This window comes from Harpia harpyja, chromosome 8 (genome assembly GCF_026419915.1).
Source record: "Harpia harpyja isolate bHarHar1 chromosome 8, bHarHar1 primary haplotype, whole genome shotgun sequence".
Classification (NCBI taxonomy): Eukaryota; Metazoa; Chordata; class Aves; order Accipitriformes; family Accipitridae; genus Harpia; species Harpia harpyja.
In genome coordinates, this window is record NC_068947.1 from 50807342 (window position 1) to 50834338 (window position 26997).

The 26997-nt window shown below is 39.4% G+C and overlaps 1 protein-coding gene and 1 long non-coding RNA gene across 2 annotated transcripts in view; one reads left to right on the plus strand and one right to left on the minus strand.

Moving 5' to 3' along the window:
• SPAG17 (sperm associated antigen 17) overlaps positions 1 to 25308 on the minus strand; it is a 112426-nt gene extending 87118 nt beyond the window's left edge. The window contains exons 1-4 of the mRNA XM_052793869.1: positions 25159 to 25308; positions 16511 to 16651; positions 16070 to 16129; positions 910 to 1041 (exon numbers count right to left, since the gene is read on the minus strand). Coding sequence (XP_052649829.1) covers positions 910 to 1041; positions 16070 to 16129; positions 16511 to 16651; positions 25159 to 25254 — 429 coding nt within the window. The 5' untranslated portion in view covers positions 25255 to 25308. The remainder of the gene's footprint in view (positions 1 to 909; positions 1042 to 16069; positions 16130 to 16510; positions 16652 to 25158) is intronic.
• Positions 25309 to 26089: 781 nt separating this feature from the next.
• On the plus strand, positions 26090 to 26658 carry LOC128145330 (uncharacterized). The gene is made up of 2 exons (XR_008236434.1): positions 26090 to 26170; positions 26314 to 26658. It is a non-coding gene; the product is annotated as an uncharacterized LOC128145330 (long non-coding RNA).
• Positions 26659 to 26997: the final 339 nt, after the last annotated feature.

Consider the following 26997-nt stretch of genomic DNA (forward strand, 5'->3'; position numbering starts at 1 on the left):
GGAGCTAGTAGTGACCATCTTGAGAATATGTGGAAGCGAGTTTTGGGAACACTGGGAAATGTGGTACCCAATTCTGAGAAGCAGACTTCAAGATATGAACTATTTGGAAAGAGTTCAGAGGAAAGGAACAAGCATAATAAAAAACTAGAAACCATGACACATATTTGGGTTTGTTTAGTTAAATATGTAATAGATTTCTGCAGAATGGAGGGTAAGAACTGTTGTCCCCATACACAATGAGAAGTGAAGCAGTAATGGGTTTAAATTAGAGCGGGGTTGGTAAGGTTAGAAACCTTTTCCAAATGGGTACATTGCAGAGATAGTTGAGCAGTAATACTGATTGCTGTAGAAAAGCAAAAGCACAGCAGTGGAAGGTTTTAAGAAGAGGTTCAACAAACATCTGCCAGGAATAGTTAATGTAAATTTTATCCTGCCTTAGTGCTGGAGGATGGAACAGATAACTTCTCCAAATTTCCTCCAGAGAGACGATTCATGATAGTAACTTCTTCATAGTGCTGCTCTGCATCTAACTTTGATACATTTCAAGTAATAACCTCTCCTACCTTTACTTCAGCAGAGATACGCTCAGATGAAGCCAGTTCCTAGCTCTATTTTCTATTGGTCCTAAGACTCAGCTAAGACATTACTACTTCTCACTCTAGCAAAGAGTTCTGCCACAATATTTTTTCTTTTCTTTTTTTCCCTTGTCTCACCTGCATTTGAGTAATTGCAAGCTTCTTCCCCAAAATCTAATTAAGTGAAAAGGATAAATGTCTATTTACATTTCTCTTCAGTAACAGATTTAGGAAGCTAAGCATGAGGAGAAAGCTGAATTTATGGAAACAGCACTAGAATAGAAGTGTCTTCATAAAGTTAATTAAGCATCCTCCATAAGGCATACTATAGTACCTTCTTTTCAGCTTCTCTCCTCTGAAGGTCCTTCTGTTTGAGACAAAGCAGTTGAAATTTCAACAGCTTTCCAGTTAGCGTTACAGGAATTTCTTCACCACTATCCAGAATGGCTTTGGCTACTTCTATCACCTGCAGAGACAACCCCCCCAAAATAACTATTACTTGTATAGTTTTAATATTGCATTTGACACATATTTTGCATGCTGAAATGAGGAAGTGCTATCGCACATTGTACAATGTGTGGGTCAAAATGGCCACCCTTTCAGAAAAACAACACATCAGTAAGATGCATAGCTATTCTTTGGTTCCTAAGACCTCAAATGAAGTTGTATCTGCTATAGTATGAGATAAAACTAGAATGGAGAAAACTTCTATGATTTATGTAAAGGTCAACAGACACACAGTTCTCACAGTAAAATGTCATTTGTTTTAGGTTTCAAACAAAGCAGCAACATTAAGCAACTACTTATTATAAAGTAATAAATTAAAAAGCATTTAACAGATAGCAAATCAAGGGGAGTAGTTTGGAGTACTGTTTACAAAGTGACTAGTGTCTGAGGCACTAGCCTTGAATGAAAGATAAAAACTCCTTGAAGGGAATTTGAGAGGGTCTGTCTTGGTGAAAATATACCCCCTCCCTGTGTAATTCTGATTCTGTTGGTATGCAGCCTAATTGGGGTGAAATAAGGCTATTGAGTTTTCTTAGGGTGATGACAGCAGCGGGAACATACAGCTGCATTGTCCAGATGTGTGGCATTGACAGGCTGTTTTATGACTATGTTTTTTACAGCTTGTTTCCACTAAATTTCATACAACTCACTAACATCTGGGCCGTTTTCCTTGGAGCCTCATAACCACTTTATTTACTGCGAAAAAAATAAAATAACGTAAAAATACCATAAAAAGTTGTTATATGTTTCTTTTCACTTGTGTTGTCTCTGTAATAAAGTTCACCTATGTAGGAAGCGCTGTTGAGGAATAATATAACCATAATATTTTCCTACTTTTGTTTTTAAGCAACCATCAGCTTTATTTATAACCATGGGCTGAATTAGGTGTTACTCAAATGTTCTGACATGTTTCTCTTTTCCCCTCTTGGAGCAATTACAGTTGGGCACATATGGTGTCAATTTTGCTTGCTAACGTTCAGACAATGAAGGTGCACACTGCATGTCACTGAACTGTGTCTTGTCTAATGCAAACACCACCATTAGCTTTGAGCTTTCATAGCTTCTTGCCCAGCTTAGAAAGTTTCACCTCTCAAGTAAAACCTAGGTAAGCAAACGTAGCCACTAAAAATGCTTCTCTGAATAAAACAAAGCCAAAATGGAATCCAGACTATTATATGCCGAATTATTGTTTTATACAAATGAAAGCAAGGTACAGAAAAAGAAATCTCTTAAAATTCAGATTTTTCTGAATCGTGTAACAGGGAGAAAAAACAATCAAAATATTTGCATTTATAAACCCTCCCAAAACAATCCTGCCCCTCCAACACTAATAAACCTAGTGATCTCCTTAACATACACATAGGAAAACACATCATGGTTAAGATCAGTTCTGCTTTACATCTTTTGTATTCAGACTACTTACTGGTCACTATCTCAACAAGCCAACCATAGAAGGCTTCTGGAAAGACTCCCACTGACTTCAGAGTCACAGCAGAAAAATCAAGGATATGTTAAGAACAGACTTAAAAACTCCCATAGACCGTAGGCACATTAGAAACTACTAGCTATTCCAACAAAAAATAGTCACCCAGAGCTAGCTAAGCAAATCTGTGCTCTGAAAGAAAGACGCTTTGGTAGAAATATCACAGTAATTTCCCTTGGATAGAAAAATTCTCATATAGGTTTCTTTTGCAGAAGTGGTGTTAACAGCCTATGGAAAGGGATGCTTCCCAATTGCCTAATCTAGATGAGTTGCACATTTCTTGAAACACAATAGCGGGGAAACAGAGGGATTCTGGAAGGATTCCTGAAAAGTGTATATATAGTAACCCGGCTGGATGGCAGTCGTTGATTTATTGCTCATGGAAGAAGGAAGGAACACTTCGACTCTTTTACAACCCATTCTTCTCGAGAAGTTCAAAGCATTTTACCAGTCAAAAGCAATGCATCATTATTATTCCTATTTTGTAGATAGAGAATGCAGAAATGAAGAGACTTGTCCAAGGTCTATAGTGAGCTGGACAACTCTGAGTGGGTGGGAAGAACAAATTTTCTTACGTGAGGCATTACAGAAGTATAAACCAAACTATTTAACAGAAGTACATTCCATGACTGTGGAGAGAGGTCAGACGAATAAGACCAAGATAAAATGAGCACACTACATTTGGCAATACAAAGCAAGCAAATAGTTTTTCATACAGCAATGTAAAATCTGCTTTATACATAAGGAAACAAAAACCAATCCTTCATCACTGCTAGTTTAAAGACAGAACATAGACCAATCCGTGTACAGTAGATAAAAGAAATTAGATTTATTACACTTATGCATGTTTACGTCATCTGTGGTCCTGTGAGTTATGCAGGCACCTGGCATAAACAGTTAAGAATCCACAGAGCCTCAATAAGAAAAAAAAGCTGAAGACAAAGACTTGGTAGGAGTACAGAAGGAATTTTTTGGGATACTATGAAGTGGATTCATTTCAGATCAGTTATACCTCATCCCACCAGTGATGACCTTTTTCTTATGTGAGAAACCATGGAAACTTGGATGGACAAACTCAGTGAGGTAGGGCCTCTTTTCCTTTAAAGGAAGAGGAAACTTAGCATTCCTCACACAGCAGGGGTCACATTTGCAAAGTGCAGAAAGGCTTCAGTGATGCAGTATTTGATCTCATATGGTGGCAGTCTGAACCATGCAGAGATTGAGCTGCCTGGTGCAAAGGGCACATATTTCAAGCCAGTCAAACGCTGCATGAGTGCTTGTAAGTGACACTATACTACTGGAAGATGCCAGTGCCATTGAGACAGGAGATGGGTCTTAAACGTTAGGGAAACATTTAAAGCCAGAGTCTTTATGGTATCTTTCTTTGAAATGCCTCCTTTTCAATATACAGAATCACTGCGGCTGCTAAATCATAATCAGAAAAGCTTTCAAAGTGATAAATTGCTTTATCAACTTTCATAGCTTTCTCACTACTTGGAAGCAGTAGCATCACTTGCTATGAACAGTGGTCAGCCCATTTCGTAGTGTAGTTCTCCCATATCCAGGGTGAGCTTTCTAAAGCCCTGTCTTCCCTCTTGTTCTTGAAACTGAGAAAACCAAGCCATCACATATACCTCAGACTTCCTAAAAGAAACATAAGGGTTCCAAGAGGAACTCCTCAGTCATTCAAATCCCTTAGCAGCTGACACAGTTGAAGTCCATTTGAAGCAGGAGAGCCTCCAGTCGAGAGGCTATATGGATTATACGTACCAACCAAGTTATTATTTACTGTTCAAACGTATTTTCCTGAGCAAGCTAAGAAAAGCAGGGGGAAAAAAAAAAAAAGCAAACTTCACTTATTACAATCTGCCATCAGTATCATGAATTCTTCACAAGCAGCTTTCAAGAAAGACTAGGGAACAAAAGCAGCATGTGTCATACTGACACATTTCTTTTGTCCAAAGAAGACTTCTTTACACATACTGTTAAATATTTCTGAATCTGCTGATATCATTTCACTGACTATAGCATACTACAATCAATCATTTTGAAAGAATACCAGGAAGGCACTGAGCTAACTGAAACAACTTCTTTCAGATCACACCTGCAGTGTGTTGAAATGCAATTTAGTCTCTACTATCAGACCATTCACCTAATTTCATTTTTCCTCTCAGATCCTCTTCCCAGCTATGATGTCAAAAGATCACCTGCTTAATCATTATCCTTCACTGTTGAATTAATGACTCACAATTCAAACTGAGCTTAAGGACTCATATAAATCAGTAAATCAATTGCATATCTGAACAGAGCACCATATACAGCTTATGTATCCACAAGTTAGACTGTAAAACTTAAGCTAAGCTAATGAATTATCTTCATTAATCAGTGAAGACTCTACCAACATGTATTCCAGAGAATTAAAAAAAATTGAAGTGGATTCGATGACTCCTTTTGCCCCCCCTCAGAGTCCTTTTCAAACAAACCTACTAAAATAAGAACAGGACACTTTCACTATTGAGCAATACTGAGCAAATACATATGCTGTTCATGTACTAAATATCTGCTTTTCTATTGTGAGAACGTTTCTCAAAGCAGCAGCAATGGCTGCTCATGCCCTAGAAAAACACGTTGTCACTCATACGAGCGAGTCTGGTTTTTGCCAAATCACAATACAGCTTGATCTGGTTAGCAGAAACCTAGTTAGAAATACCCCTTGTAAGAAGGTCTGTCTTTAAACCTCTCTCTACAGAAAATGTGCAACCTGAGGGCATACCTTAACTGGTTTAATCTCAGCAATGCAGAATGAGAACTAAGACATGTGTACAGCATATGTGTCGTAGCGTTACAAGTACTTAAATAATGTTTTAAGGGAAATACAAACAGGTGAATAACCTAATTTAAGTAAAAATGAGAAAATACATTACATAAAAATTAGGATGACTTTTCACCTTGGCTTTATTAAAGAGCTCATACAAGAGCTCTCCCCATCTATGATGTGTACCTCCTATGGCTTCCTGACCACCTAACTGCTACCAAAACAAACTCCTTTAAGGGAAGACAAAATACAATACAAATATACAGTAAGCAGGAGTTTTATGCATAGGGAAGGCTTTCTCATGTGACCTTTTGGATATCTGTTTCCTTTTAATACTCTGATTGAGGGGGAGAGAGTTGAAATAGCATTTACGGGATTTCTGAAGAACGCCTACAGAACCCAGACCTTTTAAAGAGAGGACGGGCCAGCCTGCTGTGATCTGTGCTCAGAAGAAGAGATATATTGCTATTGATCAAATCTTGAAATGTTTACATTTCAGTGGTATGAATCTGCCCAGCAAGTCTTTCCATTGTGGAGTAGAATATTTTGTGCTTCCAAGAAGTAAACTGTCACCAGTAATTCCAGCCAACTGGATCCACACAATGAACATTACAGAGCTAAAGGATTTAGTCACGCTGCTCTAACATTGCATCTGGCTAGGAAGAGAACCCAATGAAAGGTGGAACAAAAAGATTTAAGAAGCCAAGTTGTCTCATCAACCCTTGTGCTGGCAGAACCCGTCTAGCTACATCTTGCCAGAGTTTCCTAAGCTGCCTCAGAACTCGTGGGCCAGGAAGTCCCAATGGCCTCATAGGCTTGGCACCACAAAACTCCCAGGCAGGATCTTTCCACCTTGGTCCAGCTTGGCCAAAGGGCTTTGGGCATTCCCCCCATCCCCGCTTTGGTGACAAAGGATTCTGGGATTAGTTGCTCTACTTGAGAAAAATGTCTTGCTCTATTGTCCTTAATTAACCAATTATAGTCACCTGAATTTTTTGAAGGCAACAGAACAGATAACAGCATTTCCATTGGCTACTCCAGAGGGTGCCTCTACCAATTTAAGGATGACATGCTTACAGATATAATTGCTGTTTGCTCTAGTTACAGAGATTTCAACAAAACCCACACAGAAAAAGCAGGAAATTTTATACCAAGTTGCATGCATGCAGCAAACCTTGTAATCTAGGAAGCAAAAACAAGGTCTCACCAGTATTCTAAAGCAGGTTTTAAATAGATAGATGAATTTTAAAAGGTATCAATTTTCTTTCCTAGAAAACAAGTCGTCAGCAACTTTGAGTTTTATGAACGGCCTCAGGCCAAATAATTACAACTAACAGTAGTAAAATAATAATACATGCAGAGGACATTGCTTCTAGAATCCTAGAATTAGGATTATGAAGAAGAGTCGCTATTCTGAAATGGAAAGAAAAAATGAACATGTTCCATTGCCTCATGTAAATAATAGAACCCAAACTCTCAGAATTTAGGAAACAGAAAATTAGAAGACACCAATTGTTTTCCTGCAGGAACTCAAGACTTTTTGCCCCAGTTTCAGCATTTAGAAATCCTGGTACTTCTTAACATGACATATTGTCCTTAGAGGGGTCCCTGGAAAGGGATACTGAACTGGGGAGACTTTAGAAACGAATTGCAAACAACTACAGTTTCTAGGACTGATTGGGTCATAGCAACAACAGTTCAGTCTCATGGAATAAATAAATCCCAAATGGAAGGCATATAATGTGATAACTCAAAGGACTACACAGGCCACTATTGATCATGCAGTGGCATCAGATGCTCTGATGATGGCAAAGGCTAATGCAAAGACACGATGGTATGTCTTTACGCTGGGTAATATTTTATTCTTTTTTAGGTGGCGTGGGTTTCCTATATTTGAAATAAAAATCCCTTTGCTGTTATCCGAGGCTTAGAACTATGTACCTCATCACACGCACACACCTCTAATGCCACTAGGATGACCTAAGTCATTAAGACATCTGTACTGGACAGGCATACAGAACACAGAACTAGGCAAGATCTTTGCTATTCTGAAAAGGCAGCCGAACCCAGCTGAATGCCTTTTCTTTTGTCAGGATATTTTCTTTTGTTTCCATTTGGCCAAGTTATGAGAAGGCATTTGACAATGATATTCTACTCTCTTGGATACTGGTGCTAGCAAAGCAATTGTCTGTCCAAGCAATCTAGCAAGCACTACAAAGTCCACCAGTGAAAGGCATTATGAAGCAAGAATTAAGGTGAGCAGGACAGGTAGAAGTTCATGTAGCCTTTTCTCAGTGAGTTCTAGTAAAATCTTCAAGACGTAGAAAATCTTGGAATACCTTAACATTATCTAGGAGGAATGTGGATAACCCAAGTTTGCAGTTCATCCGAACATGCCAAAGATTTGTGGCCTGGAATGTGACAGTGTCTGTTTGGAATAGTTTGGCACAGACATAAATTGTCCCTATTCAGTTGGCAGCAGAGCAAACTGAATTGCTTGTAACGGTCTCCTGTGAGATAAAGATGGGGGTAAATCTGCCCTCAGCTAATACACAGACACTGGTAGTCTTCCATAAGGCTCATTCATATTGATATTCACAGATTGCTGAAGACCAATGGGAGCTGTGAAACTTGCTAAACCTAAGCTGACAATTTTTTTCCTTAGCATCCTTTTAAGTAAAATCACCTAAATACTTGGACCCAGGAAGCAGAGCAGTTAAACTCTCCTCAGAAGACAAGAAAATAAATATCCTAGGTAAAAGTACCACCTCATGCACTGGGATCATTTACAAAACATACTATATTCTGTACTACAATGTACCTGGTAGGAGCTTGGTAACAGGTACAACAGAGTTGACAACAGATGAGTAGTTAGTACCCACAGCAGGATTTAGAGTCTCTTACCCTTTCCTGGAGCCAGTACCTCCCTGAAAAGCATCTTCATTTAACAACAATTCCCAACTGTTTCTTGGGCATTAATCTTCTGCATATCTATATAGCATAAGGACCAAGTCCTTCTGCAATAAAATTGACTTAACTTGCATGCACACAATAGCACTTGACAAAGGGTGACTGGAGAACTGTTCCATTTTATGATGACATTTAAGACTGCATTATTTGTTTTGCTCTGTACTGGAATGAAAAATAAAATTAAATCTTTCTATCCTTCTGACCATTCAGCATGGCTGCCAAAGTTGTTTCTACTGTCAAACCCTCTCATCAAAACAATGACATCAGAAAAGTTTTGGCTCCTGAGCTGTTCCATTTTACAACAACTTTTAAAATTAATTTTGTTCTACAGTGGAATGAAAACAAAATCTTCTAACTTTTATTACAAAATAGAATTCTATTGACACACATTTTTAGACTGAGAAGGTTGGGTTTTAATATGACTATCTCTACTTTTGAGAAGGCCTATTCTTGACCACAATCTTTCTGATAGCATTTTGTCAAAATCTATACACTTCCACAAAAATGTCACCTTTAATTATATGTTTCCACAAGAAACCAAAAGGCTTCCTTAAAAATACTCCTGACTAGCATTATTTCCAAAACTTTTTTCTTCAGTGACACATATCCTGGCTATAACAAGTCTTTGCTCTCCTCCAGATGCCACACAACTTGTACTTCTTGGGTGAAAATATTCCTTGCCATAAGCATTATGTCTGTGACATTAAGAGTTCTGTTTTCTCATCAAGCTAAAACCAAAACTTTTGATTTTTCTGCCCTAGGAATTTACTATAACATCCTTAACGCAAAATAAACGCATACTCCTTGTCCCTAGTGCTGCCCTCTTCCCCCCCCCCCTTTTTTTCCTGAAGATATTGTTAGAGACAACGATGAGAGAATTTAGAAAAAGGGATGAAGATAGTTAGAGATGATAAGAGAGTCTAAAAAAGGGACATAAGACAATAGAAAGGTATAAGATAATAGAAAGGTATGAGGTATTCAAGACCTACCGAAGAGAGGACATAAAATTTATTTAGAAATAGAATAGCTATTCTTAACTGGTTTCTTGAACAAAATTCATGCCATTGGGGTAAGTAATAGAGGATAGTTTTGAATAATTACGCACATGCACACAGACTTTTTAATATATATTTAAAATATATCTATTATATAACTATATATGGTATAATTATGTATCATACAGTGATATATAATACAATATATACACATATATAAAAAATTTCATAATAGAGTAAGAGCACCTATCCCAGGAACTACACGCTCAGTTCCAATCTAAAGTGGACCTTCTCTTTACATCATGCCATGACCAGCACTTCAAATAGTCTTACCAGCAACAACCCTAACTTCTTAAGTCTACATTGTACACCCTTCTAGCAAAGCATTAACTCACAGAAATGCTTAAAGACTGCTTTAAAATCCACTGCTTCCTGGCTAAATTAATTCCATTTTTTTCCCCTTCAGCTTGTTGATTGTTATGTTTTACTGTCCTACAAAAGTTCTTAATATCTTGGGTTATGTATTTTGTGTTGGAAGTGACAGGAGAGAAATCTGTCTTACTTATACCTAGAAAATGCAAGGATCCTTCTGTCTCTGCTACAGCCCATTGCCTATTAAGGCAAGAAGTACTGTGAACATTACACAATTTCCCAAGGATTCTGACAGCACAATCTTAGAGAAAAAAAACAAACTAAAGAGCCCATGTACCATTTAAATAATTTTAAAACAATGCAAGATTCCATTTCTAACCAATAACCTTTTAGTCCTCAAAATGAGCTGTACAAAGCATGAACTAATTAAGATTTATATGCAAGCACTCAACTGAACTGGATTTTAATAGCAAAACTGTGCATATTATGCTTGGCAGTAGAAGGATTTAATTTGGGGGTCTCTTTGGCTTGTTTGTGGAAACGGCACAAGTAGGTTGATATCTCAATATGCCTGGTGATATGGGTTGGCTGTTATGCACCTTGACTCAGACAGTAAAACTGGCACTTCTCCCGCTTTTATCAGTCCAGAAGTTTGAAGTATCTGCATTGATACTACTTCCCTGTTAGCAAGGACGTAAATAAAGTGAGGTTTTGTATGAAAACCCTTTGCCATGCAGATCTGGAAGCAAGTCAACAGGAGAATCAAACAGGTCCTGTGTTCAGCCAGCGATGGCAAGAAGCAGAACAATTTGTCATCAAAATTCTATATTCTCTTCTGTTTAAATACTAACAGTTCCAGTATGTTGACGTGCAAGCTAATGTTTGCTTGCTTGTCACATGCAAGAATCAAACAGAGATAATTCAGTGCAATCAGAGGGGTAACAAGATCCCAGATAGCCTGATTTAAAAGTCCTCACTATTTCAGATTTAAGGAAGAAAAGCAAGAAAAATAAGAGAAAGACAACAGATGCCTGCAGAGATAAGGACAACAAAAGTTTTTTTTTTTTTTAACTGTATCAGGAAAAAAAAATATCATTAACATGGCACTGGTCTGGTATTAAATGGAAACATAAAGATGCAGGAAAAGTAGGGCTAATCAGTGATTATTCTGCTCTATATTCAGAAAACCAGCAGATAACATGGTTGTATCACTTCACTAATAAGCAGTTATTTCCAACTGTATCAATAGAAAGTTGCAAAAAGGCAGCTTTTAAAGCTAAGCATACCAAAAACCAGTAGACCTGGACAATATAATCAAAGTGTTAAAAACAGGTAGCTGAGGAGCTCTTTAGATGATGAATATTGACTTTAACCGACTCTTGGAGAACAAGGGCAGTTTTAAAGTAAAGAAAGCAAGCTGATGTCACACCAACGCTTAAAAAAGGGAAACTAGAATAACATAAGTATTTTAAGTACTGGCAGTGTAATGCTGATCATTGCAGAATAACAGAAGGGCTGATATTATTTCCTCAATGTCCTAAGGGAAGATTCAATGAACAACAAATAAAGGGAGGCTAAAATAATTATTACAAATTCAATTTTGTTCTTTTTGGGGAAAAAAAAAAAAAGGTGGCCTTTTCAAAAAAAGAATAGCTTTCTCTGGTAAGACTGCAATTCTAGTTGAAACAGATAAGGTGATATAGTGAAAAGCAGAATTTCCTAAGTATTCTTTGACTACTGATTTAGAAAGCAGTGACAAAGATTAAAACTCATTAACTGACAGATCTGAAAATGCAATCATAAACAAAGAGTCATCATCAAACAGGTGAGTTTCTTGTGGGGTCTGAAGCATACAACATATTGAGACTGCTCTGCTTAAAAGTTTGTGTCTTTCCCAGATCACTGACAAAGTCTTCAATTATAAGATCTCCAGAAGACACAATAATAATAATAATAATAATAATAAAAGTATCAGGAAAGGTCCTCCCCAGAAACAAATTAAGCTGTAGCAGATTCTCAATTGTTTTCAGTCATTTAGAAAAAAACATCCAATCTTGATTTTAAAAATTCCAGCACATGAATTATTTTTGGAAAAAATACTGTGACCTATAGCACAGGTCACAATAGTCTCTTCTGCCAATCAAATCTATCTACTAATTTCACAGAACGTAAAACAAACTGATGATAGTAATGTGGGTAAGAAATTCAACTCTCGGACTACAGCGTTCAGAAGTTTTCTTGTCAGTAGCCTTTCTCACCAAAAAAGAAGAATCAAAACAATTTAGTGATCTTATTTTGTGCATGTGTGTATATATATATTTATTTCTGCAGCATTCACTATGGTCTTGTGGGAAACCAGATCGTATTTACACTTGACAAACAAGTCTGAAGCTTTCACACCTGACCAGAAAAGTTAGCTCTCAGAGAAGTGACATAACTCCTATTTAAATCCTCTGGTAAGCCAGCACAGTGTAAACTGTAACAACATAAGCCTAAAATACTAGGCATTTACCAAGCCCTTCCCAGCCTAGACTGAGAAGAACACAGAGAGCATTGGGTCAGTTTTACTAGAGATCAAGGGAGAAGGAAAACTCTTCTTTTCAAAGCTCTGTGTCTCACAGGGGAAGGAAAGGCAAAGAGAAGGAAAAAAAAGGCATCATTAAAGACAGGGTGCCGGATAAAAAAACCAAAATAATAAAATCACTTGCAGGAAGCTTTCCTTTCAACTACACCAAACGTTTCCTCTACATTTGAGGTCCAAAGCCCAGATAGTCCATTTACCTTTTCCTTTCCAATAGGAATGCCTTCTCCAAACCACCTCCTCCTTCCACCCCCTGCAACTTATGGGATTTGCTGCTATCACAGGCTTCACTCCACTTGCGTACTGGCCTCTTCCCCTGGGTTGTGCCCATCTTTTCTACTGAAAGCACACTTCCACTCCTCCACAGCATACTATACAGAGCCTAGCAGAAGATGAATTTACTCCTTACGTTTGGTTTTTTATATATATATATAATTCTGCCATGCCTAGGAGCTTTTCAACTTGTATTCACCTATACCCATCCTCAAGGAATCAGAAGTCTAGTGAGGATTTCTGGAGTGCAGTGCACACTGCTCATGCTGCCTCCCATCCTCAAAACGCAGGAGATGCCAGCAGAGTTAGCTATCTATCCAGTGATTAACAGCTGGGAAGTACTTATTTACAACTGATTTATTCTGCTCCAGCCTCACAGAATTCCAGGATGAGAATGGGCCATGATTTGGATTTGGCACCTGATTTGATTATATTTTTCAGCTTGACAACTGTACGTAGGAGCCTTGCTGTGAGAAACCAGAATTAATATATTAATTCTTGACAGGTAGTGGAATAAAGATTAATATTTTTAATTGCAGTTAAGCCTGTTTGATTACACAGGATGGCTTGTCCTGGAGACGAGTCAGAGCAGTGTGGAAGGATGCTGCTGTTACAAGACTTCAGTTTTGCTGGCTTCACAAGCACAAGGACACATTTTGAAGGCAGTGTTCTGGGATCCACATCCAAACAAAACTGCTCTCGTCTCTGTCACCTGTGCCTTTTTCATCTTTCCACAACCCAAGCATCTCAGCTTATCTGAGAGAACCACAAAACTGTTCCACATTTCTCTCCCTTCCATCTCTCTCTCTCTCTCTCATGGCCGTGTCCCTTACTCAACTGTGCATTTTCAGCAACGCCATCTATCTACTTCCAGTCTTCTCACATGAAGGGGCCACATGAGGCTCCATCTTCTTTCACAGTCTTTTCTCACCATGGTACTACTCCCCAGCTCCAGCTCGTTCCTTTATGAGTATGGGACAAGATTCCTTCTCAAAATTTCCTGGGTAACATAAAGGCAAATTTCCTGACCCCGTCCCAGTGAGTCCAACAAAACTGGAAAACAACTCTTACAAGAAAAAGAAAAATAAAAAAAATCCTTCCATCCACACAGCCACTGAACTCAATCTCACCAGAATTTTCAAGAAAGAAGAAAAAAAAAAAAAGAAAAAAAATCATCCTCATGAACAAATCTAGTATGGAAAATTTAGGCTTGAATAGATTTCCAAAATTCAAAGTTGGGAAACTAAAACACTATCATATTTTGTAGTGGTAAAGCACCTTAATTACAGATAATTTTACCAACCTTAATAGAAAGCTGACAAAACAGGTGCATAAACGATGAGACACATACCTTGCTTATAAAATCCATATATTTTATTCAAACATACTGTAGTTTTAGGTCTTGTCGTTGGAAAAACTGTACATGATAAATTAATCTGATTTATTATAAAATCTATTGATTTTTACAGGAAGCGTAACATTTTCCCTTCCATATAGAAACAACGAAAAAAATCATTTCCACAGCATCTTTATGAGAGACTCAGCCTAACATTATTTAATTAAGTGCTGGAATTAGCACCAAATTACCAGTCAGGACTCCTACTCCCATCAAGTCACTTAAGAGACAGAAGAGGTGTTAGACACCTAATTCTCATGGATTTGAAATCTTTTAGCTACATATTCACAAACCCTGCCCTGATCCTTTTCACTTTGTACAATAAGAGCGATATGAAATGCAACACAGTAAGATGAGAGAAACCCTGAAGGGAAATAATTTAGAATAGACAACAGGGATTATTTTAATATGATACATGATTAGCTTGCAATATACCAAGAACAGTTTGTTAAAGTTTCTTGACTTGTAGGCACTGCAGACTGCTGCACTGAAATTTATTAAAAACCCCTGCATTTCCGTAGAAGCAGCATGTAAGACCAATGACATGGGTAAAAATGTTAATATTAATAACATTAATAACCACATTACTATGCATGTCATCAGTCCCAAATTGATACACATGTACATGTCATATGTTCAAAGAGCATTAAACATCAGGAATCTCATTTACAGTCTCCCTAGAAATGAATATGCACTTGTGGAAATGCCAGTGTGTTGAATCCTACCACAAAGAAGAGAACCGTATGAGGTGAATACAGAAATGCTCCCCTCAGAACATTTCACAACCCTGTGTTCTGTGCTAACCTCGTACTTGTTTATCCTTACTGCAGTGAAAGCTTTGAATGCACAAGCCGCACACGGACTTTAAGTGAACGCTCAGGAGTAAATTCTACCCAGAGAGGCAGGATCTTAATGCTTGTGGCAACATGATCAATCTTTTAATTTGCTACAGCCAGAACGGAAACCGAGTCCAAGCAAAAGGTCAGAACAGGCATTTTATATTCTCTGTTAAAGGAGGGGAGGAAAAAAATGTCTTTGAGGAGTAAAGTAAGTAGCTAATGAGACACAGCACTGACAGCTGGAATTTAATAAGTATCCACTTCACAAGGAAAATTGCTCTTAGTAATTAAATACAGGTATCATACAAAGCTTCTGCTTAGAGCTAGACTTCAAAATCCTTCTGTCAGTAGGACTGAAGAGGTTTTACATACCAGGTAACACAAGGGTGAGTTTGCCTGGGAGGCTAGTCCTAAACGAAGAGGGTTAATTGCATAAAATTCACAGTCATGTCAGTGGTAAATAATTCCAAAGGGACTTGTTCAGATAGTAGTCTGGCATTACTGAAAAACAGACTGCAACTAAAAAGACCTGTTATAAAGTCCACCAAAACCTGAGACACATAAAAAGTTTATTAGTCATTGCAGAACTAAAACGCAAACAAGATCTTTTTAGAGGGATCCAAAATTCTTTATGCTCCAGGTCTGTAGGGCCATAAAACTCTACCTGAGAAAATTTTAAACAATCTTCTAATTAATTACAGGATTTTATAACCTCTCACAAGCTGTAAGTAAAACATTAACAAGGTAGGAGGAAGTACTCTTTGTACTAAGCATGATTCCTAACCCTGCTGATGTACCCCACTAGACGAGCCAGGTTAGAATTTAACATCAAACTGAGACTATAATGGATACTAGCACACAGAGATGGCCTTTTGTTTATGGGACTGCATTCCCATAAATGAAGGTACAAGTCTCTAAATTACTGGGAGCATCTGAGAGAGCAGACTCTAATAATTTTTCTGTAATTTGTGACACTCTAATAATTTTTCTGTAATTTGTGACACCCACCATCAAAATATCACCACACAACATATTCTTAACATAATAAAACTCATATCCCTAAAAAGACATCTTGATCCTCACTTAATTAGCAGTCCAACAGAACACTTGGTATCACAAAAAGAAAGCAGTTTAAGTATTGAGAGTGTTAACCAGCTACATCCAATAGATTTGCATTTACCCAGGTGTGCATAACACAATCATGCAGCTGTACTTACTTCAGTGTAAAACAGCACTGACTCTGCAATACATGTTTTAACCTACCTCATAGAACATAGGCACATCCTTAACCTTTTTTCCCTTTTGATTTCCAGATTCTCTGATCTGCAAGGAAATAAAGGCATTCTACTGTGAGAAGATTTTAAGTTTACACGAATTATTTTACTCGTTATTCCCTTCTGCAAACATTACACTCACACTCTAAAACAGTGAGAAATCATCTTACGGTACTCTTGTACCTTAGGGAAGGAGTTTTTGTGATCAGCACCTCAAAGAAAAGTCTGTAACAAAAGCTTACTATTTACAGGGAGCAGACCAGCTTATACATAAAAACGGAAAAGCTTTTCTTTTTCCATTTAGTGGAATTTTTAAGACTTCCACAGAGTAATTCAGTTGAATATGAAATTTATAGTTACCAAAGAAGTTAGTATCTAGAAGGGAGATCTAGGGTTTGGTTTGTTATTAAATGTTCCTTTCCTGGAATACCTGTCTGAAAACGTCTTCACGTGTTACCACGCTGAAGAGCTTCCGCTGTGGCACCTGCACAGCAAGAGACAGGGCCTTGGTGTGGATTTCATCCTCAACGTTGGTCCCAACAACGAAAGCGATGCTAGGCTTCCAGTCATCCTACTTTCCAAAAGAAAACATTTAAGGTATTAAAACTGAAGCAAACAAAAGTGCTTCTCTGCAGTTTCAAGGAGTAATCCTGCAGAGGTGGTTAATCCCTTTAAGACATATTAAACATCACTGTATTAATCACACTGAAATAAACTGTATACAACCCGAAAAAGCACATACTACTTTGTCCCAATTCCTTCTGCCATCAGGTGGCAGCATTATGCTACGGAAAACACAAATGCCTACTAACAACCTCGACAAACCTCCTGGCAGGCAAACGCTGCATTAGCATCACACACAGATAAAGTAACTTTTAAATGTCATTTGCAGATCTGACATATCACTAAGCAAACAACAAGTGAATTCGGAATACATGTGTTATTGTGATCATTTGCTATAGAAAAAAATAAACAAATTTCAGCTCCCTCATCCCGCAAATTAGGTAATGCCCAGATACTATTTTCTGGAAATTGTAGCATTATTTGTATGATGTTTTATGAGGGTATATTTATGCATACCATGGTTCTTACACGGTTTCACTAAGTATTCTGAACCAAGAAAAATTATTTACTGATGGCAAGTTATATTTCATTAAATATTGACATATGAAAAACACTAGCAGTTTTCAAATGTTTGCAGTAAAATACACATTTTTATGAAAAAAAAAAAAATCTGATTTCAGCATTAAAGAAACGCAGAACATGAGAAGATTGGAAGACGTTATTTAGTGACACACATCCATGAAAGCTTCAAAATGATGTCACTCAAGCAAATTTTACTGGTTACTCTTCTTTCCCATTTCTTCTGCTTTAACCTACTGGAATTCCTTTCAGAAAGCCAGTGGCTATCTCCAGCACATCTACTTCCCACTCCAGAGTATTCTCTATCAGCACCAGTGGTGCCTGGGCCATAAGCATTTCCAGTGGTTGTGCTGTACACTCTTGAGGAATCACCAATTTTTTTTTTTTTCATTGCACATCCGCATGTGTAAACTGCAAGGATATCAATAAAACTGCATAAAGGTAAATATGGGAAGACCTTCAGTGACATCAAGGTGGTCCCAAGACATGGTCACGCTAAAGAGGACCAGGCTAAGCAGAGCCACATACCAGTCCAGTGTGCATCACAGCTGGGAAAGATTTTAAAGACAAATTTAGGAGAGGTTTGTAACTTCAGGATTTTGATGGAAATATTTTCATACGTGTATATTATGTACAAAGCCCTTGTGGAAAAGAGGAACAAAACCTGAGTTGATGGCAAAGTAAGGGAAAGGACCGTTCCAAAAAAAGTTAGATATAAATGGTAAAAGGAAAAGTTTCTTCTTCCAGTTTTACTGTACCCTTCTTCATTTGTTCCCTCTCTTAGCTGAAAAAAAGCCTACCTAAACGTTTGCAGTTTGAGTAACTGATGACTTGGGATGGGAGAAAGCAACAGTTGACCTAAGTTTCAAACTAGTAAATGCTTGCATGGAGGGAAAGAGTTTGTCATACTCTTAAGGTAACAAAGCATAACATCACATGAATATAGCATGATGTGATTATACATACATGCCCCATTTTTTTAACCACAGACTATTCAGAGAAACAAAAAAGATGGATAGATTACCTAGGTCACTAAGTGTAGTCTTCTGAAACTGCAAGTAGCTACAGAGCAGACACCTAATCCAAAAGGGTCCCTACAGTTCCACACATCATAAACTTCCTTGATGCTTTATAGGAGCACAAAATAAACCTTAAGTTTTTAAAATTATAAAATGCAGGAGTGCAAGCTTATCACTGATGCTCTAGCAGAATGCAAACATGATGGAATTTATTAGAGTGTCCAGCTGAGCTGGGGCAGCAGGCACTACTCAACGGAGAAGCAGCAGCAGCAATGGCCCATGTGGGGACCGCACCAAGTACTCTGAATTTCTTTTTCCCTTCTAGCTGGGGGGAAAGACAGGGGACAATACCTCCTCCTGCCTAAAGTTGCCAAGATAGCCACTGGTGCACAGCACTATGAAAGAGCTAGGTATTCCGATATTATCGTCGAAACACGCGCACAGAACTTGCAGTTAATCTGAATTCAAGTTAAAGTTGTCATTGTATAGCTGCCAAGAGTTGGACACAAAAACTTTACCGTTCTTTGAACAGAGAGCAGTTAGATGTCCACACTTATGCAATTACGCAAATGCATTATTTCCTAGGCTTTCAGAATTGAGATTGAAATGCCCTCATGAGACAGCATCCTGATGTTCCCAGGGCTCACCAGCAGAGACGGAGCCTTTGGAACAACCATCCGCCTGCCATGTGAGCTAATGGAGCAACTGGTATCGCTACGCTGTCCACTTCGGTGAGGACCACCAAAAGAGGGGAAGGAGGTCCAGTAATTCTCACAGACAGATGCTGACAGCACAGCAGCAGCAAGACTCAGGAATGTCAGGATCTACTCTAGATGCGAGCAGCAATATAGAGCCTGCTCACACAGCTTCCTACAGTTCTTCAGGTATGCGAAGAAATCTCCATCAGAGTCCCAAAACCTCTGCCTTATGCCTTCTTAAGTTCCTCCGTAAAACATGCTGGTATCTTGGTGCCCAAAAATTAAACCTGCTTAGCACTGATTAGCATCATTCTGCAACAAAGATATCTGTGAAACCTCTCTTCCTTGTAGTCCTGTCTCTTCTTGATCTTTCCACCCCTTGGTCACAACTGTCCCTAGCTCATTTCTCCTTCCATTTCCACTCTTGGTTCCTCATCTGAGTTCCACCACTCCTCCTAATGCTTCCCACATCTGTAACTTCCTCCCCTAGCTCTCATCCTCAGTTTCCTTGTCCAGCTGGTCCCTAGTTGCATTATCTGATCCTACTTCCAGCTTTCTCCATCCTCAGATTCCTTCTCCAAATCCTTATTCTCTAGCCCCTCTAATACTTCCCAGGCACTTTCAGACTTAAAGCAAAACATCGGGTAAGTCCTGCTTGTGAAAAATGAATTTTTCAAAAAACTTAGGATTTATCCAAACACAAACATTCTCAGCAAAACGTATGTCCTCAGCAAAAGGTATGCTCTTGACATCAGTGTGCCACATCTTCTCCCTCCTCTAAACTCTCTGCTTCAAAGAAACAAGCTGCCAAAGCTTCTCCACAGAACAGCTATGAGAATATTTATAGGATAGGCAAAATACTGGCTAATATATTAAAAATAAAATACAAGGAATGAGCCTCTACAAGATAACTGGTAGTAAAAATTATAAACCCACCTAACTTAATTATACAGAAGTATACACAACTCAATACAAGGTCTTTTGTGTAAAAATTTAAACAGTGTTAGAGATAGCCCATACCTCCCTAGCTGCAAAATGAAGGAAAAAATATTCCTTTTGTAAAAAAGGTGCAATACCTGGGAATTGGAGCTAGTTAAATACCAGAAAGAGCTACACACACTTTAAGAGTGAATAATGATCCACAATTCCCAGAGCCATTAATAGCATGTCATCTATTTCTAGACTGACCAATTTTGAAGCCCTTGAAGATTTTTCAGAAAAGCTGAACCTCGAGAACAGCAACTTAAGTCAATAAGGACAGCAAATGTGCAGCATTAGTATATGCTCTTTTCTGACCTTCAAAATCCATTATTTTTGCAATATTGCCCTTATATCATCAATACTGTAACAGTATCCTTAATGTTCAAGGCACTGAAAGGATAGAGAAGAAACAGACCCTGCTTCTACAGCTCACCACCTAAAATCACAACATAAAAATGAGAAGGAAAAGTAGTAAAATGTATATGGTTACTTTAAAAATATTTTCTCCCTCAATATACAACTGCTCCTCTACTTAGTTTAATTCTTTCAAATGTTATTGTAGAAGTGAGACCTGAGAAAGGATCTGAAAGAGGACAGATTAGTGACCCTAAGGCTACCTCAAATGAGGTTCCCAGCTTAAAGAACAGGATAGAGAAAACCATAAAAATAACCACTGGAAAAGCATGGAAACAGTCTAGGGAGGCTGCCATTGTGAGTATAATGCAAGCACTACATACTGTGAACAAAGACGACCAAAATGCAGGGAGCAGATAGCCCACAGAAGCAACAATGCTGATTCAAACATGAATGAAAAGAAAAAAAAAAATTGAAGCTGGAAATGTAGCATTGGTAACTGAATACTCCCTAAATAATCTGAAACAAGCTCAAATTAAGGGGAGGCCAGACCACTCTCACTGGAAAACATCCAGTGACAATCATTGTCACAAATGACACTGCCCCCAACCCCCAATTTTAAAACTCTTGGCCATGTCAAGAGTTGAAACGCACCAAAGTCTCTCTCGGTGTTAGAAATAACCATCTCTGTGGGAAGCTTGTATTACCCTCAGGTGCAGCCGCTCCAATCCTAGCAAGATCCACCTAACGCCGAAAGCTCCATGTAAGCAGCTAGCAGCTCTCCAAAAACCTTGTTTTCACAAAACACAGAAGGGTGTTTCATCCTCCTCTGATTTTGTTCTCAAGCCTGCACTGTGTCCCTCTGCAATGTGATTTCTTCCAACTGTTAAAAACCAGTACACATAGCCTACATATCTCATTTGCCACACTACTATTGGAATAGCATAGGTATGTTAAAAAAAATTTCTAACTTCAATTCACATTGAAGAAAAAAGCAGATGTAGCTCACAAAATTTTGTTTCCTTTTTAAACATACCTTGTTTTCTCTGCTTCATTTCCTAGACACAAAAGGGCAGCTGTTCTAGAGAAGACATTTGAACAAGTCAGGTATATTGTTTATTTTTGCAGTACCAGTTTCTAGATCTCTTTGGCCAGGAAAAGCATCAAGCAGCCATCTCACCCTGCTCCCCGCCTCCCCACCAATTCCAGGCAATCTAAGTGTCTGTCGTTTTGCATCATCACTTATTCTTGTGGTATTTTATGGTTTTTTTGGTTGGCTGGGGTTTTTTATTGGTTATTTTTTGTTTGGTTTTGTTGGTTTTTTTTTTTTCCTCTCCTTAGGACCACAACAAGTATGTTCATTACAGCATAATTTCAAATTTGACTGTAATGGCTGAAGAGAAACATTTGAAAACTTAAACTCCAAACATTTAAGCATCAAACAGCAAAAGTTCTTTAATCTCCTGATTTTTAAGTAATGCCTCAGAAATAATGAGATTTATTAGTGATTTATGAAGACTTTGAGTGATATTACCTCTAGCACTCTACTTTCAACAGTGAGGGAGCTTCTAAATCAGTAAATACAGCTGGCGTTACTGAGAAAGGTTGCTCATCAGCAATTTTGTAGCCCTAATGTAGTGACTGTGTAGGGCATCACTGCTAAGAAATCTGCAAGTCCACTTTCATTATCTGCTGATTGACACACACCCATATTACTAATGGATTCTGATTTTAAGAGCCTGAGCTTTTGCTGTATAATCTGGGCAGGTTAGAGAGTATCAAAGCTCAATTCAATGTTAATTCCTCTCCAAAGAGGAAGCAGTATGAATAGTAATCCAAAGTGGAGCCATCCTATTCAGAACATTTTTAGTGGTTTTACAAGCTTTAATTCCAGTTCAATTTTCAGGCCCTAAAACGCCAATAAAATGAGAGAAACCATACAGACGGTAAGTCAGAGCAGAATGTGGCTTCCAGTTGCTATACTGTTATACTAGCTAATAAGAAGATATAATAGATAACAATTATCTCAATTGTTAAGGGCTGTATTTGCCCAGAATTCACCTTTCACTTGGCAAATATTGCTCTTCAACTACTTAAAGCATGCAAAGTTTAAAACTAAGAATCTTAACTTATGTTTTGTAATTTAATTCTGCAGTGAACCCAGCCAAAATATCTTGATAAACATCTGAAGGCAAATACAACTGGCAGCTCCATGTTCTTCTGTGTAGCACATCAGAAACAAAAAAGATGCATATAAACTATAATGTGAGGCTCTGCAAAATCCATATTTCCTCTGTACATGCTTTTAAGTTGTCTGTTTGCCAGTTTTCACAGTGTGTTTAGTAAAAGCAATTATTTGGTTAGTAAATACCATTTAAATCATATTTTAGTTAGCATACCGTCCATAAAATCTTAACACCACTGGTAAAATGATTCCTTTTCATAGATCAGACTCATAAAATATTGTAAGTCATAAACACACATTAAAACATGAAATTTCACTGCTCAAGTCTATCTGGTACAATTTAAAACCAGTTCTAGTAAATTCCCTTTGACTCCACTAAAGGGAAAGAATATTCTCTAAATTGATACAAGTAAAAGATTTAAAAATTCTTTATACATTAATTACAAGGAGAGAAATTTATTTAATTGATAGGAGTTCCTGTCATCTCCCAAATAATTTCAGATTCATATGGTGTATCACATACAACACTGAGGAATAAGAAATAATTTTGTGGACCGTGTCTGCTCTGGTGACACTTACAATTAAAGTTGCTCAACACTCTCTTTTACAGGATGCTTTCAGTTCCTGACCTTTATATATTCGAGTTTAAATCTTGTATGCTATAAGATTACTGGGGGGGTGGGGAGGGATATTGTGGTTAGGCTATTTGCAGAATGAGATCCAGTTTTTAAAAATCATGTTTATCCTTTAATAAAAAAAACCCTATGTGATTAAGTAATTAAGCTATTCCATTCCCTCCATGTTCAAGAGGAAGGAATTAAGTTTGGCAGCACAGCCATACTTGTCTCAAAGATGTGCTTTTACAGAGCATGTTTATTTACATGAAGTATGGCCACATTTGGCCATACCTGATGAATCTTGATTCACACATGCTCAGAAGAGATTTGTTGGCATTTGACAGTTTTGCACCGAGTATGCTCCTGCCCATGACTGTAAGAGCTGAATAAGAATTTTCCTGCAATAAGAAATCTCAGCGGCTGCCCAGCATCACAGAAGCCTGAGTTCAAGTTGACCACAGCAGGGAGACGGTTTTTCCCAAGTTCCCAAGGCCCTGCCTGCTAACAACAAGACGGAGAAAGTGGAATTGGCTTAACTGGAACAAAAAACAGTTGGACAATACCAGAATTAAGGAACCAAGGAATCTTAATTCAGCGCCCATGGGTATAGGCATTAAGATAATCTTTAATTAGGTGATCACATATTTCTTCCTACAGAATTCTCGCCCCATTCAGTGAACATATTCAACATTTCTTTCCATCTGCCTCAATGTGTGGTCCTGAATAATCCTAATTCTGGCATTTCCTAAATTTTGAGCATTTTACTTCCTACCTTTTAAAATACTTCAATACAATGGTTTGCATTTAACAAACGTAATAAATTACATGTAGAAGCAGCAGAACAAAGCACTTCGTTCAGTGAATTCACTGGACAATATCCACAACCACAATAAACACTACCATAAAAAAAAAAAAAAAATCGCTAATTGGCACCTTGCTAGTAAGTGCAGGAGAAAGGTCAGGAGCTGAGTAGGTGATGGAGACTGAACCTCCACCCCCTTCTCATGCTTCAGGGAGGTTCTCCTGGAGGAGTGGCGAGATTCGGGAGCGGGAAAAGGCTCAAGCACCTTTGAACTCTACTGAAAAATCTACGTTCTAGGGAAAAATGGGAAACAGCAGCCTTAGCTGAGCACCTTACTTCAAAAAGGGATTTGGTTTGGCTAAACTTGTACTATATGGTTACTACCAAGTAATAAAAGTAAAAGCAAGTAAGTATTTAAGAGACTTTTGGGCATCTGTGGCATTTTTGGGAAAACTAATTAGCCAGTTTAAAAGCCTCCACCTGAATTCAAAAGTCCTCATACTTAACCAGAACTGCTGGCATACTGGGGAGGAAAAAAAAAAAAAGCAACCCAAAACCCAGCAACAACCACCAAAAAACACTGTCGGTTTTTTAATAGGGCACAACAGAAACCCACCAAACAAGGAAGCCACGGCAGTCGTTTGTCTCACTTGCAGAAGCAGCGCTAGATAAACACATGCTAGACAAATATTATTGTTTGCTAAACTACCACCCTATTTTGAAACCAAATTCTCTCTTGCAAGTCAAGATTTATTAGAATTACATTGCTTACATAGAACCTGGAAAGCTAAATATGCCTTTAGATCCTCACACGCTGTAAAAGAAAAAAGAAAAAAAAGTGCCTTTTAGCTGCACGCACTCAAGCAGGAAAATTACAGCCTCACATTTTCAACGCCACAGCTAATGCTGTGTCAGCACCTCCATCAAACCTCGTGGTTCAGCAGTTTATAAAAAGCTCACTCCCGGGCCGAAATTTGGCACCCAGAGACACCCCCCCCCCCAAAAAAAAAAAAAAAAAAAAAAAAGAATAAGTGCCGAGGAGGAAAAGCAAGAAACCCGCTGGGCTCCGTGGCCCCGGGGGGCAGAGGGGGAGCAGCTCCGTCGCCCACCGGGCCGATCCACCGCCCTCCCCGGGCCGACGCTGGGGACCCGGCGGAGGACAACCTGCGACCACCGGGGCCGCTCCTCAGGCCGGGACCCCCGTCGTCGTCGTCCCCCTTCACCCCTTCAACTCCCGGGACCGCCCGCCCCGCTGCCCCCCCCCCTCGGCTGCCTTCACCTCCTGGAGGCGGGCAGCCACCAGCGCGGCCTCCCAGCTCCTGTCCGCGGCCCCCGCCGAGGCCACCCCGCCGGTCTTGAACCGTTTCGGGCCCATGGCGGATAAAAACGGCCTCACGCCTCCGCTCCTTAGCGACGGGGCTTTCCGGCCGGGGCCGGTCGTGTGGGACGTGCCTCCCGCCGGCGGGGGCGGGGGAAGCTCCGCGGTCGGCGGCTGTACTCGCCTCACGGAGCCGCTGGGCTGAGGCGGGAAGGCGGACAGGTGTGTGAGGGAAGGCGGGAAGAAGGCGGGCGGGCCGCTGCCCGGCCGAAAACCGCTCTCCAAATACTACCAGATGTGACGGGAGCGGGAGGGGAGAGGGAGGCAGGGGTGGGGAGAAAGCAGGAGAGCTGCCAAGATAAAGAATTCATTACAGAGGAGTCGTGTCGTGATCTCACGCTGGAGACGAGTGAAATATTCGGTGGGATTTAACATTTGGTGAAACGTACCCCAAACCACATGCTGCCCTTCCCCCACCCCCTTACACTGACCAGGGTTGTTGCTCGCGGCCTCCGAATCTTTATTTTAATTTCGTCGGAGCCTCGAAGCCCTGCTGTGCAGCGCGTTACTGCTTTAGTCGGAGCTTCGTTCCGGGATGATCCTGAATCGTGCTGAATAAAACACCTTAAACTACACGGTTTTAGCGGAGAAGCAGGAATTCAGGTTCGTGGGGGACATAACAGGCAAGTCTCATATCATCTCGGTCTGCAGAAGGGTATCTTCCCCGGGTTCGCAGACAGTGATGTAGTTTATAACATGGGAAAGCTGCACAGTAGATTTGCCAACACCCATAAACATCTTCCCCCGCCCCGTTTCTTGGCTGGCGTCCATTTTTCTCTGTTTGAGGTTTTCTTTTGTTGTCCAGAAAAAAAAAATTCAGACTTCGATCGTTCACAGAAACAGGCAGTGTGACATTCCCGCCGTACCCTTGCTCTTCATTAAAGTCTTGGATATGCAGCCTGTGCCTGCTGAGGTACACTGAGAGAGTATGGGAAAGAGGAACAGGGCAGGATCACCAGTCGACACAGAACAGGACAGAGGTGTGGGGCAGAATGCACAGATAATGGTGCCAAATATCCTTATTATGAACCACTCTACTGATTTTTCATGGCTCAGTTTTCAGGGCTGGATGTAAGCTTCAGGAGGACCAACCGGAGAGGGTTGTGCACCCGGATCCTGCTGGTATGGCTGGAAATATGCACTACCATGATGTCCGTGGGAGACGACACCTGCTTAATTACGCCCACACCTGGATCTGTATGCTCAGGATCCTTAGGAAGGTTAAAAACCAGCAAGACTGATGTCAGCCTACAAACAGCTCTGAGAACATGAACAATAGCCGTGAAAACCATGAACCGGCCTGTTTATATCTATTGTATGCTTGCTTGGATGCATAAGGATTATTTGAAGGGAATTGTTTTGTTCTGCTGCGTACCGTCTTAGTAAATGAATCTGGATAACTTCTTGTTTGCTGTTGTTGGATGCTGTAGCAGATCGCAAGTTAAGCTGAAGTAAGACAGACGATCACTGGGAGCTTATACCAGTTCGTTTAAAATTACCTCCACCAGTGTCCCGAACAAAGGAGAGAAAGAAATTGTATCTATTCCCTGTTACAAAGGGCTCTAGCGTAGAGTCCTAAAATAGGTTCTCCAGTAGTGAAGTCAGCTAAAGACATCTCCTGTTTGGCTGCTTGTCCCTGTCCGTTCAGTTGTGCTGCCAAAGATGCTTGTAGGCCAAGCTGTAAACCAGATCACTAAAACCCTCTTGGTTAAATCCTCCAACAGACAAAAGAGACAAATC